Source organism: Anarhichas minor, unplaced genomic scaffold, assembly GCF_050575085.1.
Source record: "Anarhichas minor isolate MPS153535 unplaced genomic scaffold, ASM5057508v1 ptg000136l, whole genome shotgun sequence".
Taxonomy (NCBI): Eukaryota; Metazoa; Chordata; class Actinopteri; order Perciformes; family Anarhichadidae; genus Anarhichas; species Anarhichas minor.
In genome coordinates this window covers 20,478,339-20,496,226 of record NW_027466582.1, presented here as the reverse complement: position 1 = coordinate 20,496,226, position 17,888 = coordinate 20,478,339, and the positions used below count along the sequence as shown (strand labels likewise).

At 45.4% G+C, this 17,888-nt stretch overlaps 1 protein-coding gene and 1 long non-coding RNA gene across 2 annotated transcripts; one reads left to right on the top strand and one right to left on the bottom strand.

The window, feature by feature from the left end:
* Positions 1-46: 46 nt before the first annotated feature.
* On the bottom strand, positions 47-2,570 carry LOC142942213 (uncharacterized). Its single transcript, XR_012951572.1, has 2 exons — positions 1,821-2,570; positions 47-1,512 (listed from the first exon to the last, which is right to left on the bottom strand). It is a non-coding gene; the product is annotated as an uncharacterized LOC142942213 (long non-coding RNA).
* Positions 2,571-3,853: 1,283 nt separating this feature from the next.
* On the top strand, positions 3,854-16,537 carry LOC142942212 (calmodulin-1). Its single transcript, XM_076084446.1, has 6 exons — positions 3,854-3,982; positions 8,720-8,750; positions 9,451-9,594; positions 14,294-14,400; positions 14,708-14,843; positions 15,461-16,537. Exons 1-6 carry the CDS (start codon positions 3,980-3,982, stop codon positions 15,487-15,489), a joined length of 450 nt encoding a protein of 149 aa, XP_075940561.1. The 5' UTR covers positions 3,854-3,979; the 3' UTR covers positions 15,490-16,537.
* Positions 16,538-17,888: the final 1,351 nt, after the last annotated feature.

The following is a 17,888-nucleotide window of genomic DNA, read 5'->3' as shown; positions in this document are numbered from 1 at the left end:
GTGTGGTGTCACAAACGGAATCCATCATAACAATATGCAAACTTACTTTCAGAGGAAGATGTGTTTTATTTTGACAGCTCAGAGACAAGACAAATGCTTGAAAGAATTACCAATCCGCTCATTTGTAGAAACATTATTTGCTAATTACTACAGTGTTCCATAGGACTCCCACACACACACACACACTTGGTGACCGTGCACATATATACATGAGTGGCAGACTGAAACAACACACCCTGACTAGCGTTTTACTCTGACGTTGCCTCCAGGAGCAGCAGCGTGTCTTTGCACTAATGCTTCACTCCTAAATGTTTAAATGGCCTGAGCCTGAGCAATAGAGGACTTCTGCTCATACATCCGTGGCAGCGGGATGAGTGCAGCCTGTGATTTCATTTTGCTGTCTTCAATTCAAATGAGCTGTTATTACATCGCGGTTAAGTCCCTCCAGCTAAGCTGCCCTTGCTGCAGTCTTGACATGCGGAGAGCAGCGGAGTTGATTTAATTCTTCTTGATGTGGAGCAACGTGTAACTCGGTGCTCAGCAGAAAGTGGCCCCATGCAGCACCACCGAGCCACTTGGCAGGGCCATCTCTGGGCCCCGAGTGAGAACGGAGTCGCTGCTGCAGCCCCCCTCCCTGGAAACACTCCTTATTAAATCAGTCACGCATTTCAACTGCACCTCCTACGTCAGTGCGCATTCAGCAAATGGATGAAAAAAAACATTTAAATCAAGTGTGGCGAGTTGGGCCAGAGTGTCTGGGAGGGTTACAAGAAGAGGGGTGTGTGTGATGTAATGAGACATTTGTCCTGTCAGCTAAAGGCAAACTGTGGGTTGGGTGTTCCTAACCCACAGTTTGAGCAGGGGTGTTGGCATTCTCTGAAAGGTCACATCAACATTATTGTCCATTCACCATGTGGTCACATTGTGCTGTACTTGATGTCTTGTTTTCATGATCATAACTTCCCAAATACATGAGGGGATGAGGAACATGTGATGAAACCTAACAATGTGCTGGATATATTAATGGGTGCGGATAATCCTTATTGTTAAATGTATCATCTATAAAGGGCTGCAAGAGGTTAAAGGTGACAATGCTCATCCTCTCCTCTGTGATGCTGCCAGGAGTATGCTATAAAACAACCGTGTGTGTACTCCTGTGAGTGAGGTGGTGACTGGGAGATGCAAACAAATATACGTCCTCTGATTATGCAATATCTAATTTATCCTGATAAACGGGGCAAAAAACTAACCACTGAAGAAATCCAGTAAGAAGTCCCGATTAGTTCCAGATGATTAACAAATGAAATGGCTCCTCTTGGGTTGGAGTTCCTTGACCTGATGAGAGGAGCACACTGCCTCGCTGAACTGCACAGATGTGACACGTGGTGCTGAAATGTTCGCGGAGACCTTCCACAAGTTAATGTGGAAAATGAAGTTTGTTTTTCTTCAGTGGATCCACATGAGCTGTTACCAGTTTAGCAGCTCTTGCTGGGTTCCACGGGAAAACGGTTCCTATGATTGATGACATACATGTGCATATGCACATAAAACAATGAAATAAAACAAGCTATAGTGCCTGTCTGTAATATAAGCAGCAGTACTGCAGCATACACACTACAGTGATATATGCAGTCTACAAATACAATGAAGATTATTCCTCCCTATTATATTCAACTAAAACAAGGTTCACGGTTGTTTTATTTGTCAATAGGGTTGCACAGCGACACTAGATTGTATTCCCATTTTGCTACATAAGAAAAACACCTTCTTTTTTTTTAAAGCAACACTATTCATTTCTGTTTCTGATGAATAATACTCACTTTGCTCTAGTTTTAGTGTTCAGGACAGTGATGCACACAAACACATTAAGAGACCGAACCAACGCTATGAGTGGGGAACACTAAAGCGACCCACCCGTCACTAACACATTGCAGTGAGTTCTCGTGTGTGTGGTTGTTTCTGCATAGAACACATCCGGTCTGTTGAAGGGTTTGGCGGCTCCTCCTTCCGCGTTGCCACCTGGCTGCTGCACACAGCCGCTCATGACTTCTACACTTTGTCCGCTTGGTGGAGCGTGTGTCAGGTCCACCTCACAGAGACTGGAGGACTTGTGTTTGAGGATTATGACAACACAACGATACCGACTGCTCTGCCCAATTCTGCGGAGTCATTCTACCTACCGAAGTCTATGCGTTTCATTGAGGAGGAGGCAGACATGTTAGCTTCAGTAAATAACACGACAGGCTCCTTTTGGTCGTGAAATGCAACGCGCCACAGTTGTGTGCCGCTTAAATACGGAGGCACCGACCCTGCTGCGCTTCATTGTTAATTCCACGTAGCCCTACCACACGTTGTAGTAGCCAATAGTAAGTCTGCGCACTTCCCATGTCGAGCCTATCAAACATTTAGCCCGCACCAATGGAAACCTGTCGCATTTTCCACCCGTCTCGACCAAACAAATCCAAATAATTACACGCACTGATGAAGCGCTGGATGGTGCGTTGGTTTTTACGTTTCCTGTATTTATATTTATTATATTTCCGTCAAGTGCCACTGCCTGCTGCAATGCAGGTCCCGTGTAGCCAATCAAAGCGGCCGACACATGGAGTATAATATTGCAGGTCTGCAGCGGCCAATCAGAAACGCCATCACACACCGCCACGGCAAATTCTCCAGTGTCAGCCGGGCTGCTTCCTACACTAGTGGTATCCTTCCGCACTTAAAAACTAGTACTCTGGAATAGGGACATCTAACTCTCTTTTTGGATTAATAAGAAGCCAGATGGATGGATGGTAGCTAATGTGCCATTGGGGATTTGATTTTTCAAAAGTGAAGTTTATCTTAAGGTAAATCCTGTGAAGTTGAGAGGTATGACAATGATATGCTACAATTTAAAGGCACAGTCTGCATTTTTTCAAGCTGATGAGTTTGATTACGGTAATCAGAATTGCTACACATGGCAATACAATTATTGATAAATTGACCTTTAGTGGATTAAGACATATTAGACTTGCTAGACTGTATGTTGAAGCCATAGGCTTTAATTGTCTAAATTATATTTATGATTGGCGTAATTTTTCCAAATGCCCACTGTCTTCCACGAATTTGGTTGTTGATTTATTTTGCCATGATGGAGACTATCCTTATTTTACAATGACTTGTGATGGTTATCAGGCAGTGAAAAATGGGAGAAATTCTAGATAAGTTACAATTACCAAAACTCCTTACCCTGTACATTTACATATGGGAGGATAAAGATGGTGGCTCAGTTCAGCTGTAGTTTGTTTTTGCCCACTCACAGTTAATTCAGGTGTTTATGTAAACCAGTAACGCCTCAATAACTATTTGGGCTTAACTTTAATTTGCAGTTTTACTGCCACTCAATCTAACCTGGCCTGAAAGCTCCCAAGGGGCCTACCTTAAAAAAACACACAAAATACTGCTTCTTGAAAGGAAACATATATCAAAAGGTGATTGGTGATTATATAGAGCAAACATCCATGTGAATACAAGTATTTTCATCTAAAAACACCCATACAGGTTCACCTTACAGGACGTTGGCCAGTGACAAACTCAGCACAGCAACATATTAACTGTGGAGGTTTGATCCCAGTGTGTACTCTGTGTTTAGTATATCCAGAGATGTTTTATGGGCACCACTCTTAATGTACATCATGTAAACATTACCGTGCAAAGACAGTGTTAACAATAATCCTCCAAACATCCAGTGCATCTCCAGTTGTGTACCTTCATGTGAGTGTGAGGATGCCCCGGTGATTGGCATGTCTTCTGCTGGAGGCCTCAAATCGAAATAAGGAAGTGAGTGATCAGTGCTAGTGCGGCGGAGGGATACACAGGCAATCCCCATTCTGGCCACGGCCGATATACACACTCATAACCCGCCAGTGGAACTCCATCTAAGGAACGAGCACACTCCTAGTCTGCCTCCACAGACCAACAAGCACACAACCCATCCGCCATGGTATGTATTGTCATTCATTCTGTGCGGTGAGGAAATGCGTTTTAATTCTACCGCAGCCTGTTTCCTACAAGTGATAACGCGGTGTAGATGAGTGCCTTTCCGTTCCTGCATGTTTCATATCTGCTATTCAGTCATTGATTCCAATAGGAGCTACGGAGACGGAAAACGCCCGCAAACCGCATTTGATATGTTCTAGCTAGAACATGGGGTGAAAAGAAGCTTTGCTGTGGGCTGTCTTTACTCGTCTTTGTGGGTTTATGGCTGAAATAATGTCCACCTTCCAAACTGTATTTCCTCATAACTGCGCAATTCATACGGCATTACTTGGTATTGGTCTACGTCGGGTCAAGTAGCTGGTTCGCAGCTGCAAGGTGCAGATCGAATTAATTATTGGACTAGAATGAGTGGTATGGGAATAACTAGCTAGCTATTCTGAGTCATTACAGGATAATTCTGCAGCCATAAATGCATTAGGGTGCATTTTACAATCCGCGTTATGAGCGCAGGCGTGTTGGGAAGCCCACCTAACGTTGCTAGAGACACGGCTGAGCCATACGCGGACATTTTCTCTGTCGGAGCCGACATGTTTCAACAATCTGTTAGTGAGATATCGGTTTTATTCTCAGTTTCCGCCATCCACACGGTTTCCCCCCCCCCCCCTATGAGGAGAGCGGGCTGGCTGCGTATGGTTTCCCTTTTTCTCTGTTGCACCATCTTGCTGCTCGAGCCGAGCCATGATGGATAACGACACTGTTGTATCTCGTCAGTGTTCCGCAACGGAAACGGACCATATTCTGTAATTACACGGTTATAGCGACAGTGTAAAGGCTACTACAAACGGCACGAGACGCAGTTCCGCCCTGACTGCAGCCCCGGGGATTTATCTCGGGCTGTGCTATCTGCTGGTCTTATGTCGGCTCATTTGGTTGCATCTTTGCAAATTTTCGATGCCATGCAAATGTGGCTCCTGTGAGAGTAGTCCGTGAAGCTCTCTCTGGCTCTGGCCACCACAAAACATCAACAGCTGTGCAGTTTAGTGACTTTTTCCAAACCAAATACGAATATCACAGGACCATGATGCCACTTTAATACTTACATATTTTAAAAGCTTATGTATTATGCTGGTGCAACTTACATTCTGAGAAAATACAGTGTTTCAATAGGCCTCAGTGACTGTGCAAAATACATTAACATGCACATTACCACGCCATTCTAGCCAGATGTTGGAGACACACTCTCACACGCACACTGACATCTGCAACCAGCTAATGAAACCTGCTACGTCACACACGGACAGGTTACCGGGTGGAAATGACCTGCATGTGCAAAAGAGGCCTTCAAACTAATCCATTGATTAGCCTGATAGATCATTAATGGCCCCGAGGGAGTCAAGAAGCTGTACCTCTGATCAAATATCCCATGTATGGTATCGAGCTGCGATGCAGTTTCGTGTTACAACACGGTGCAGTAATTGGAGTGTAAAGTGGAATTGTTATGGAGTTAGCCTGCGTATCAGCATCTCTGAAAAGTTAAATCCACAGCCGTAAGCCTCTTGTCTGCATCAATGCCGCCATTGAAGTGGAAACAGCCTCCCCCATTGAGCTGGAAGTATCGAATAAGTAGTGGGGCCATGCTAAGGCCCTATCCTATTGCTGCTACGCTCTTGTTTGCTGATGCATGTTTAGTAAGTTGACGGACATCTGATCCGCTGCGATGAATAATTGATATGCTTGGCGGCAACACCTAGCCATGTCCCATGTTCCCGGTGTCCAGGAGCCATTAAGTGCTCTCTGCGGTGCGGAGGAGTACCACCAGGCCATATGGTGGACCGGCCCTGTCCGCAGGGCGTGGGGAGGCCGGTGTTGTTTACACCCATCCTCTCTCCCTCCTCCCCTCCAGACACAGCCTGGGCCCCGGGGCCTCACTGTCTTTTGTCCAGCCTCAAAGAGAAGAGGCGTTCAGCGCTCTGTGGAGCTCAGCTCCATTGAAAGGAAGTGTGTGCCACACTCATTCTTTGTGCTTGTGTTAGGATGAATGGAAGTGTGTGTGTGTCACACCCATCTGTCAGAGTGACAGTTGGTTGTGCGTCTTTCACTCACTGAATATAGAGAAGCAAGCTTCTTCAGGAATTGTTTGGGCCCCTCTCTGTGACAGATCAGAAATTCAAAAAGTGCCTACAGCGTCGATAAAGACGAAGATAATCGTTGGCGTTCTCTTGCACCATTTTGCATCCCCTATCAAGTTAAAGCTAGTGTGAACAGTGAGCGATGCAGTATGTTTGTACAAGGGTAATATGACATCCTCGCTGGCCCAGTGAACTGCCTCCTGCCTCCCGCAGTCTTGTTTGGAGCGCATTGCTGGGGCCGGCTGCCCGGGCAACGGAGGGAGTGGTTGACCCACCTGTGCCAGCAGAGCCCCCGATCCCCAAACACTCCTCTACAAGCTGTTATCAGGCTGGAGGCCTGGCAGTGAACAAGCCCGTCTATAGAGCGCTGTGGAGGGTAAATCACAGGGAGTTTCCTCTGAACTGTATGTCACATATAGAGAGAGAGAAGAGATGCACAGAGGGGATAAGGTCTGGAGGAGGAGGAGGAGGAGGAGTTAGTATTGGCTGAAGTCCAAGTGCCAGAGAAAGAAGGAGGAAAGAGGAGAAAAGGAAGGGATGGGCCTGGTGGTGCAGCAGCACCGTGAGGCTCCAACAGCTTGGGCCTAAGCCAGTGGAGGATCCATAGCACTGAGTCACCAAACCCCACACCCAGTCCACTTAGAGAGCAGGGGACAGAAAGAGACGCAGTAGTGACACAGCATGACAAAGAGGGTGACTAAGGAGAGAAAGGAAGGGAGACTTCTCGACAAAGAGGGGGTGAGAAATTAACAGGAAGAGATGAGAGGGACAGAAGAAAGATGGCACCAGAAAAAAACACAAATGAGAAAGAGAATATTGGTGATGGCGGGCGGCGCGTTAACGGTTTTGTCTCTTGACATTTCCGATTCTCATAAATGGAAGTGGAGACAGGAAGAGGGCGCGGGAGGGAGAGGAAAAGCATTGAATCATGTCAGCTAATTTATAAGTGCTGCTGATGTTGTCCATGAAGCCCCTCGCTGGATCATTCCATCCTGTGGCTGCTGCTACTCAAGCCGTGGGGAGAGGCCTCTTGTTTCTGAAAAGTCAAATGTCAGCTCGCAGTGTGTCATCTGCTGAATCTTGTCCAGTCCAACCCAATCAAATTCAATTTACTGGCTCGGTTTTACAAAATACAGAAGCTCCACCTCCAAACATGGACTCTACAAGGCTCTAATTTGGGACTTACGGTGGTTTTGTTATTGGATGTTTGCTTGGCGGTATCCACGGCTAGATTGCTTGTACAAGCATTAACACACCGACAGGCTGAAGGAATGCGCTTTGAGGCAGAACTGGCTACTCTGACTAATTCACAGGAAACATGGGGATGGAAAGTATTGGTGATGAGGAAGAATGCCATTAAGAGGAACTCTGTGTGTGTGTGTGTGTGTGTGTGTGTGTGTGTGTGTGTGTGTGTGTGTGTGTGTGTGTGTGTGTGTGTGTGTGTGTGTGTGTGTGTGTGTGTGTGTGTGTGTGTGTGTGTGTGTGTGTGTGTGTGTGTGTGTGTGTGTGTGTGTAAGAGTACACACGCATATATGTTAGTGTGCACATCTGTGACTACTCTAGTTTTATCTGTGTGTGTTCCTTTGCTGCCAGGCCCAACGTTGTCAGTGTGGTCTGTTAACAATAATAATTAAAGACAATCTTTTTTTTATATGAAGCGGGGATGAAAGGGAACATGTGGGAGTTATTTGCGCCTCAAGCTTTGTATTCACACTTTGCTGCTGAGGGTATGTTAAAAACAGTAGCTCCTTCAGAAAGAAGCTGCATCTTTCTATGTAAAAGGCCTGGCAGTAGACGCTCGCCTGAAAAACCACTTCTAGCATGTGTGAGTCACTATCAGCCATCACGGAGCCCCAGCTAGAGGAGGGCCTTCTGTCCTGTTGGTCTGGCCATGCTGATATGTCCTGGAACAACCCCTCCTGGTCTGGAGGCAGCACCTCAACCGTTTTATTGCAGCATCTCTTTGCCCAAGCAGTCCCTCTTGTGTGGACTGCCATAGTGTAGCCTACTTTTTGAACATGGTGTGATTGGATCCCATGGAGCCACTTCTCAGCTGGGAATAACATCTTGTGCAGTGCCTTTTATAGAGCTCTCTATATCGGAGCTTTAAAAGACATCTTGATAACGTCCAAGTCTGATTGCTGATTTTAAGCATCAGTATCAACTTTATAACAGTCAGAATCAGACTGGAGTCAAGGTGGGATCCAATCGGCATTAAGCTATGACAGGGACCAAATCAATGTAGCATGGTACGGTTCTACTCAGAGAAGAACATGACATTTAGATAAGAAATTTAAAGGAAAAGTTCAACTATAGAAATTGAAACAAGTCCTCTAACTGATTGGCGCTCACATGAGGCTAGTAGTTCATGTGGGATTGTTGTCGTTGGTAAAAGTTAGCCGTCCTGAGAGCAGATTCCAGCTGAGGCCTCTGGCGTGGCCCAACACTCCCAGCTCTCCTGAACACTGAGGCCAGTGTTGAGCCGCGTGGTGATCGGTGGGTGGGGACGACGAGGAATGTAGTGACGCAACAGTTTGGTATTTGGAATGGTTGCCTTGTCGAGAAACTTTGATGTTTGTAACCCCCTTTTTCTTCTTTTTCTCCAACCACAGGCTGACCAACTAACAGAAGAGCAGATTGCAGGTAGGGGTCTCCTTTACTCCTTTCCTCACATACACACTGGCATCAGCTGCTCTGGTTGCCTCCACCACACTTGAACATGGTGTGAAACAGAACATTGAAGGACTTGGTAGATCATTAGCTTTTCAAACTGAACAGGAAGTACGAGGAAGAAGCATTTACAGCATGTCATGAGTCACGAGTAAAACCCATGAAGCAACATTAAATAGACATTTTTCCAGGTGAGCTTAAGAGCAGGTTGATTCACTGAGGCACCTTGATGTTCTTGATCAATAAATGATGTGGCCTTTGTACTAAAACTAGAGGCTGCACCGTTTCTTCTCAGGCAAACCCCCTCTGTGGCTAATTAGCTTGTGCTAAGGCTCCAAGGCTAATGCTCACTATTTCCTGGTCCTCTCTGGATGGCTCTTTATGGCCTACAGTTTAGAAGCCTGCTATCACTGCCAGGATTCTGCATCCTTCTGTCCTCTCACAGTCTGAGATAAGATCTCTGTGTGGTTCTCAGAGCTCAGCACATTTACAACTTCACCTCTGTCCACACTCATGAGGGCCAATTTACATACAAGCATGAACTTAGTTAACACAGTATAACTTTAGTCACACGGGATTGATTAACGTTTGCGACCTGACTGCAGCGTCCTAACATTTCTGTAACCGCATAGCAGCAGTACTCTAACCTCCCACTCTTACTCCACCCTGGCAGAGTTCAAGGAGGCTTTCTCCTTATTCGACAAGGACGGCGACGGCACCATCACCACCAAAGAGCTGGGCACCGTCATGAGGTCGCTGGGCCAGAACCCCACAGAGGCAGAGCTGCAGGACATGATCAATGAGGTGGACGCTGACGGTCAGTATACACACTTGGATTTTAGGGCTGAAATATACATTCCCCCAGAGAACCTACTGCTGCTAAAAGACCTGACCCACAATCTACGAGTGTAGAAGTTTAGGGAAAGGGTTAAAATGACATACAGTTATTAATTAATGTGTCATAGCAATCCGTCTGAATTTATGTCAACTATTATTGTTCTGATCAGGCATCTGACAATACAGCCTGTTATCTTGTTACATTTGTTCGTTTTTAAGATGATTAAATCAAATAAATATTAATCAGACCAATTTGTTCTATTTTTTTGGATAAATTCAGCGTTATATTAATCAGGAAATTTATCGTAATCGAAATCGTAAGAATTATCACTTAAGTCAGTCGTTCAATTAGTCGACTAATCAAAAAAAAAAGAATGGTTAGGTACAGCCCTCTTTGATTTGATGTTAAGTTATTGTTAACTGTTAAAGAGATGAAATAATGCAATAGAGTAATACATCTTAAACAGAAGGGAGGACTAACTCATCATGGGTTGCTAGAAATGTCCTGCATTACAAAGACAGCAGAGATTTACATCTGTTTTGTGTTTTCCATCCAGGCAGTTGAAACATGGCACAGGACAAACTCTCAGTGCACACTTCTGGGAAAAGGGTATTTCAAAGATGGATAATCAGCAGTTAATCTGTTAATTGCACTCCCATTTTACAAAGTAAGCGAGTAGGAAGGGTTTTAATATTTAGGTTAATAAGGTGATGCCATTCCGTTCCCATCAGCAGTTCAACTGATCCTTTCATGCTCACGCCCCCGTTTTAATCAGTGTAATGACCAACCTCACCTCAATGCTAGGTGCTGCAGTTCTTTGGTTCATTTCAGAGGAATAGGACCATAATTCCACATAACCATTCTGTTGCATGACTTCGGTGATAAAAGCTCTGTTGCATGATGGATTAAGTCAGTGGTTCCCAAAGTGGGGGTCGCGACCCCTAGGGGGGGCGCGGTGGTACTACAGGGGGGTCGCGGCTTCATCACCAACCCACACACACAGACGCACACATACACCGGTAAAACAATATAAAATAACCGACGTGACATGCACTGTGTTCCAACCACGCCACCAGAGCGGCTCATGTCACAGACCGACTGTGGCAAAACCAGCGAGAGCGAGAGCGAGCGCGCCCGAACGAGAGAGCGCGAACGAGCGAGGGAGAGAGAGAGTGAGGGAGCGCGAACGAGAGAGAGACACACAGCGACACAGAGCGAGAAAGATACGGAGCGACAGAGAAAGATAAAGATTGGAGTGGAGAAAGACTACCCACTACTAGGCCAAAGAGCTATGGGCATACTGTTGCCTTTTGCCACATCCTATTTATGTGAAACAGGGTTTTCTGCAGTTGCTGCAATGAAGACCAAATACAGATCAAAGTTGAACATTGAGAATGAACTGAGAGTAGCTATCTCCAACCAGCAACCCCGCTTTGACAAAATCTGTAAAGCAAAGCAAGCCCACACCAGTCACTGATTGATATATATGAATAGGAATATACATAGGAATATGATCACAAAATAATATGGTCCATGTAGACCTGCACACCTTGTTCATAATTGTGTTATTTTATTGTTTGAGAAAACCTGCTGTTCAATGTGAGGAAATACAGTATATGTTGTTTGCACTTTGTTTGAAATTAAGTTAATTGTATTTACAAATTATTTTATATATTTTTTATTTTATATATATTTTATTATTGCTATTTTTTTTCCCAGTTAAACAAACTGAAGAATAAACTGTGAAGTGATATGTACTTATTTTAGAAAGAAATAAAAATATTTTATACAGTTCATGCATTATAATGCAATTCATTAAAAACCAAGAAAAATCTGGGGTCGGGTTGCGGGGGGGGGGGGGGGTCGTCCAATGTTCCTATATCATCAAAGGGGGTCTTGACAGAAAAAGTTTGGGAACCACTGGATTAAGTACAGCATCCATTACTGCCCCATCTCAGTGTTGTTGCCCACCTCCCTCCCTTTTCTACCAACTGTCCAGGCCAACTGTCCGGCCGGCGTTACTTTCAGATGACGTGTCCCTCTGTGTCAGCAGTTTAGTCACGGAGTGTTCAGCTCCATCATAGTGTCAGAGATATGGGTGTGCAGGACGTGCTTTCAGTGCTGCTGAGTAGAGCGGGCCAAGTGTCAAAAGACTGTCAGTGTTAGCTCAGGACCATGATTCAGGCAGATTCCTCTAGTCACCGCATGAACACAGATCTCTATCCTCCACTGCAGAGACTCCCAAAGATGCTGTGATAGAGAGAATGAAAGAAAAAAACGTATAAAGAGAGAGGAGTCGTAGAAGTTGGTTTGCACCTGAGCTGACCGTCCTTGTGGCAGCAGAGTGGAGGATGTGAGCTGTAAGTGGGCCTTTAGCCCAGCGCTGCTCTGTCAGCTTATAGGATTTTGTAAATGGGACCGCATTGATCAGGAGAAATCGATCGCACCGCAGCACGGCTGCCCCTTCATTGAAACGTCCTCCCACCATCCTCAGCGCCCACTCCCCCTCTGTTACACCCAGGAGCAAGCGCACACACACACACACCATCACTAACATCCCCTTGTTCTGCATCCCTTGGCTGATGCAATCTAGGTCAGACGGCAATGAAGCTAGTAATGGAAAATAAAAGTGGTTACATAAGGTCTCTCTGCGCTTTGCACATCCAGTACCCACATCAGCAGCCATGGGATGTCAGCTGGCCTATTGAAAATGTGCTTTATTTACCAAACAAGGAGGCTACGGCAAAGAGGTAGAATGAATGGAAGAGAGGACGGACGGCCTCAGACGGACAGGGAGCTGTTAAAAAGAACTAGTCTCCTGGCTATGAGATTGTGAAAGCCACACAGTGTGGGATACAGTATCAGAAGGAATGACTGCTGTTGGTCTCACAAGCACACAAGCTCAGCACACCTGCTCCAGGAAACAGGATTTCATATTCCTGACGTATGATAGAAGGTGTAACGACTTAAATAGGGATCAAATAACTGCATGACATAAATATTAGCTTCAGTCACAGCACATCACTCGTCATCATTACACAACGCTGCATCTCGCCCTCCTCTCAGAGATGGAAGTTGGCTTTATGATGCAGGAGGAGCAATGAGCACACACTGAAGAGCGCTGAGATGCCTCAGCCTTCCATAGTTTGCATCAGCACCTCTTATGTGTAATCGCACCGTCTCCCACTCGGTTCACTCCTTATATTCTCTCCTCTTCACAGCTCCCTCATCTCCATCTCCCTCTCTACCGCCCACTCACTCCCTCCCCCCCCTCTCTCTTTTTTCTCTCTCTCTCTCTCTCTCTCTTTCCCTCCCACCATTTTCTCTCTCTTGCTCCCTATCTTCATCCCTCCTTGCCTCCATCCCTCCCTCCTCCAGCGTAGCAGCTTGCGGTACAGTTGAGCAGATATGGACGGAGGGCTGCCTTGCCTCTCCAGTCGTTGTCCCCCTCAGATGATGGTTTTCCAGTTTCCCTTCTCCAAGCCCGGCTCCCAACCCCCCAGTGGCAGAATGTGTTCCCTCGGTGCTGCTGGCTGTCTCTGTGTGTTAGATAACAGGTCCTTAGATTGTTACCCCAGGCTATGAGATCACCATCTGCCCCATCACATTACTGCATCCTTTTTCGTTCCACACACACACATCCATCCTGGCTCTCCGTTCTCTCGTTGGCTCTCTGAGGCGTGCTCTGTCATTGGTTAATCTGCGTACAATCCCTCCACCCCATCCATCCCACCCTGTGGCTAATCCTCCCGGGTGCTTTGCCCTCGGTGTCCCTGACCTTCTCTTCAATCCCCTGACTTTTTTTTGTCGGTTTTTAATTACAATACACCGCGACGCTTACTCCCAACATCTCCAGGTCTCCATAAAAGCAGAGTGTCCCACCATTAGATCCTCCAGCCATCCCATCCTCCCTCCTGTGGTGTCAGTTGGTGAGCTGCTGAGTTCCTCATAGATCTGTCCTCTGTCAGGAGGGTCTGATCCCCTGGTAATCCTGTCTTGACAACAGTTACATGGATATTGATCCGATCGCAGCACAGCAGCTGCCAGTAGCCCCACCAAAACATGGTGTCAGAATGTTGAAGGGAAAGGGGGACAAATGAGGACTTAAGGGTGGATATAAGTGGACATGAAGGATGGATCTGGGTTGAAGCTCCCCAACCTCTTTTTGGCCTTCTCCTTCCCCTCCAGCCAGAGCCTCTGACAGGGGCACCAGGAGATGAGCCATAGGTTTATCCAGGCTGCTTGACGTCCGAGCTACACAGTGTACTATATGTCTGCATTATGGATGACTGGCCATGGGTCCCCCTGCTATCCTATTGCCTAGTGTATAACATATGCAACATCTTCCCAGGGCTGCTTCCCTGAGGAAGAAAGGGAGACCCCCCCTCGTCCTCTCAGCCTGCGGTAGCTGTGTTTATCACAGGAAGGAAGGTTTATATTAACATGATTTTAGGGCTGCTCCCTCGCTTCGATTACTCGCGTCTCAAGTTGCAGTGCCAGGTACGCCTCTGGAGAGAAGCTATAAGGTGTAAACGCTGGTGTCATAAATGCATAGTCCTCCGTTGCTTCTCATCATCTAAATGCTGGGTTACATTATCTCTACTTATCCCGGTTTGCTTTTAAGTAATTGCAGCAACTTTTTGCTGATTTAATTTGCCTCATTGATCCCCCGTTCCAGGTAATGGAACCATTGACTTCCCGGAGTTCCTGACCATGATGGCCAGAAAAATGAAGGACACAGACAGTGAGGAGGAGATCCGCGAGGCTTTCCGGGTATTTGACAAGGTAAATAAAGGTTTCAGAGTATAATGAGGAAATTAGAGAACCGTTTCCATGCTTGGCAAACGTTTTAGCTTCATTTTGACCTTTTCATGTATGTGGAGCAAGACGTCAAGTCATCTGGGAATCTATTTAAATAAGCCTGCTGACTCAAAAATAACTTAAGTTTTAGTTTTCCAACTTCCTGCCCGCCGAACACCTGTCGGCATGGCTCCTCATTTATCAATCTGGTGTGAATTCTTCCCTCCACAAGTTGTTAGCCTGTGGGATTTTTTCGGTTTCACACATTTGATCCAATGCCGAATGTTTCCAGGATGGAAATGGCTACATCAGCGCCGCAGAGCTCCGTCACGTCATGACGAACCTGGGGGAGAAGCTAACGGACGAGGAGGTGGACGAGATGATCCGAGAAGCAGACATCGACGGTGATGGACAGGTCAACTATGAAGGTAAGAGAAAGACTGCAGTAAAGGAAGCACACAAATAGCTTTCGTTTCTAGGCCATGGCGTAAGCTTTCATTAAACAGGGGGACCATAGCACTTCATTTTCCAAGCTGTGTATTTCTCTGAGGGGGACCGCCAGACAAGCCAGCCACACATAATATTAGTTATTAGATGGAGGCTGCTGAAACCAAGATGGGAGAAAGCTATCCTTCTGAATTATCATCAGTGAGCCAGGAGCCTTTTCACTCCTTCTCGCTCCCTCCCCCCTACTGTCGCTCCCTTGGAACATTACACGAGGGACTGCGCTCATTTTCTAGAAGGCTGTTGATATATTATGAACAGTCCATAAGTTCTGGCTGAAAAGTGCCCCGCTTCTATCCTCCCATTGTACCAAGGAACAATAGAGAATATGTACTCAACAGACAATGAGAGCCTTCTCTTATTTATTTATATTCATGTTGTATGTATGTGTGCGTGCATATCATCATCCAGAAGCTTTTTAATCACATGTGTTTAATGAGGTGAACATGGAAGTTGTTTTGAAAGGGGACACTAATTAGGATGTGTGTTCTGGACCTAAAGCTGACGTCCCTGTTGTCTTTTGTCCTCTCTCCCTCTGCAGAGTTTGTACAGATGATGACTGCAAAGTGAAGCTGGCCCGCCCCGTCCTGTCCCCTCTTAGAAGAAAAAAAAAAGGAAAAAAAAATAAAATGTTTTACTTACCTCTTGGGAAAAAAAAAATGTTCATTTATTCATACTGTTTCTGTATAGAAAATAATTGAATGTTGAAATAAAATATCCTTCTGTCCACACAGTAAAAATATACAAAAATATCTGCATGAAAATGATGGTTAGTGATCCTGTCCCCTCCCCCCGGAGATCAGTTTAGCATCAGTACTTAACAAGTAAAAATAATAATAACAACAAACCCTGTAACTACTACCTTCAGACTAAAGCTAAAGCATTTGGCGAACTCCTTCCAGTCCCATTTGCTAGTGGTAAATGTCTGGGCTGCCATCTCTTCTTTCTCTGTCTGTTTTCTGTTCTTCATGCATGCAGCTTGAGACCGGAGCACTAACCCCCCCCCCCCATATCCCTCCTCCGGGCTACCAGAGCGTGCTGATTCCACTATAAGCTGTCCTCTTGTTGGTTTGGTACAGTTTTTTGTATTTGGAGAGGAACCCTGTACTGTTAAGATGAGCGAGTATACCAGGTTCTGACTCTAGCGTTAAAGTGGAATGGGACTTAATTGTATGCTAGATAAAAAGAGAAAAAACAATGTACAAAAAATACATTTTCAAATGTTTGGCATGTTTTTGTTTTTGTTATGTTATTTGGACGGCCATCTTAGTAGTTGTGCGTCCTGCCCTTTTAAAGGAGGGGGACTTAAAGAGTCTTACGGTGAGCTTTCTGTTTTCTTTCTCTTTTTCTTTTCTTTTTTATTTCCGCTGAGATGGAGTGTCTGTCCTCTTTTCTTGCAAGAGAGAATCACTGGCCTTCACTTTTCTTTTTCTTCTTCTGTTTCTCGACTCAGACAGCAGCGTAGTGAGGGGTGTTCTGTGTTCGCAGCGCATGCTATTAGGGGTGTCAGCACACCAGTCTTCGCAACTGTTCGTCTGAGTTCAGTTTACATTCATTCCAAGTTGTACATGCTAGTCTTTATTTTTTTTTTTTTTCAAATAAAAGACCATGAACTTTATCATGTCTCATGTCGTTTATTTTATGCTCGAGTGTTGAAATGATCCAGACGGCAACAAGTGTTGTATGTTCACCGACAAGACAAACGTGTCAATAATCAATCAATGGAGAGCAGCGTCCCTGTAGGACTCGTGGCAGAGAGGCTGCAGAGAGAGCTCCTCACAGGGGAGGCAGAGTGTTTGCTCTGGTGCTCAGCGGTGGATATACATACACATCTATGACGCCTCTCTTCTCTCTCAAGACCTGGCTGGTTGCTAGGCAACAGGAACATGCTGTAACTGGGATGTTTTTTTTTGAAAAGGCAAGTGGGAGTTTGAATAAACCCTCCTGCTTCTGCTGATGACTCCATGTTGGCTTGTCCTAGTAAGGCAAACCAGGCCACAACGCTACTGCTGTATGCACTTTTATTCAACACACACACACACACACAGCGTACAGCACAAAACGGTCTCCACGATCCCTCCAACACAACACTACCTAAATGTCTTAAAAGACAAGTAAGCGCTGCATTGTTTTACTATATTTGGACTGTAATATGACCATGTTCAGAAAGGAGCAAAGATAGCCTGAGACAGCTCTCCACCCACCTACAGCATGAAGCCAGCACTTCAGAGATACACACACCTTATTCCTTTTACACAGCTGGGGCGGGGTTCTGCTTTCAGGGGGAAAATGCAGAAGTCTCTGCATTCCTCATCCACTCATTATCTGTAGATTTGTTCTAGATTAGAAGCCATTGGATGATTTATGTCATGATTTTAATCACATAAACAGAGTAGTTGGTTAGAACCAGGAGGGGAAACCCTCCCAAATGCTGCTAGTAACACTACTTGTTATGTCTATCGTCCCCTGATTACAGCCATGCTGTTTCATTTTTGAAGGAAACAGGCAAACTAATGCCCTCAGCTGTCCCCTCCCTGCAGCACCAGACGAGCCAATAGGAACCGCCGAGAAGTTGAGCCACAGCTGGGACTGACTGCTCTGGTCAGGTGCTCACACCTTGAAGTTTATATTGGTGGGACAATAGCAGAGCTCCTTTTTCAAGCCCCGGTGTCTCCAACATTTAAAAAATAATGAATGCATAAGACATGAAATTAATAGTCATGAATAAGTAAAGTCAAATTTATAAATAACCAATACATTGTGAAATAATTCAGTTGAATATTGAAGTAAATCGATAAGTATGATAAGTTATAGCATAGTGAGCCATTAACATTTTCATAAAAGTCATAGTATGTAATCAAAATGGCTGAGGGCTGAAGACCTCAACTTCATGGGTCAAAAGGAACAACAAAGACGAGCTCTATCATGAGGACACATTTCCTGTGTCCCCTGTGTGGTTTTTCTTGAAT

Bases quoted from the DNA above. Each gene is read 5' to 3' on its own strand.
- LOC142942212 (XM_076084446.1), top strand. The intron at 8,751-9,450 runs GTAGGGGTCTCC...CCACCCTGGCAG, and splicing joins AACAGAAGAGCAGATTGCAG to AGTTCAAGGAGGCTTTCTCC. The intron at 14,401-14,707 runs GTAAATAAAGGT...GAATGTTTCCAG, and splicing joins CTTTCCGGGTATTTGACAAG to GATGGAAATGGCTACATCAG.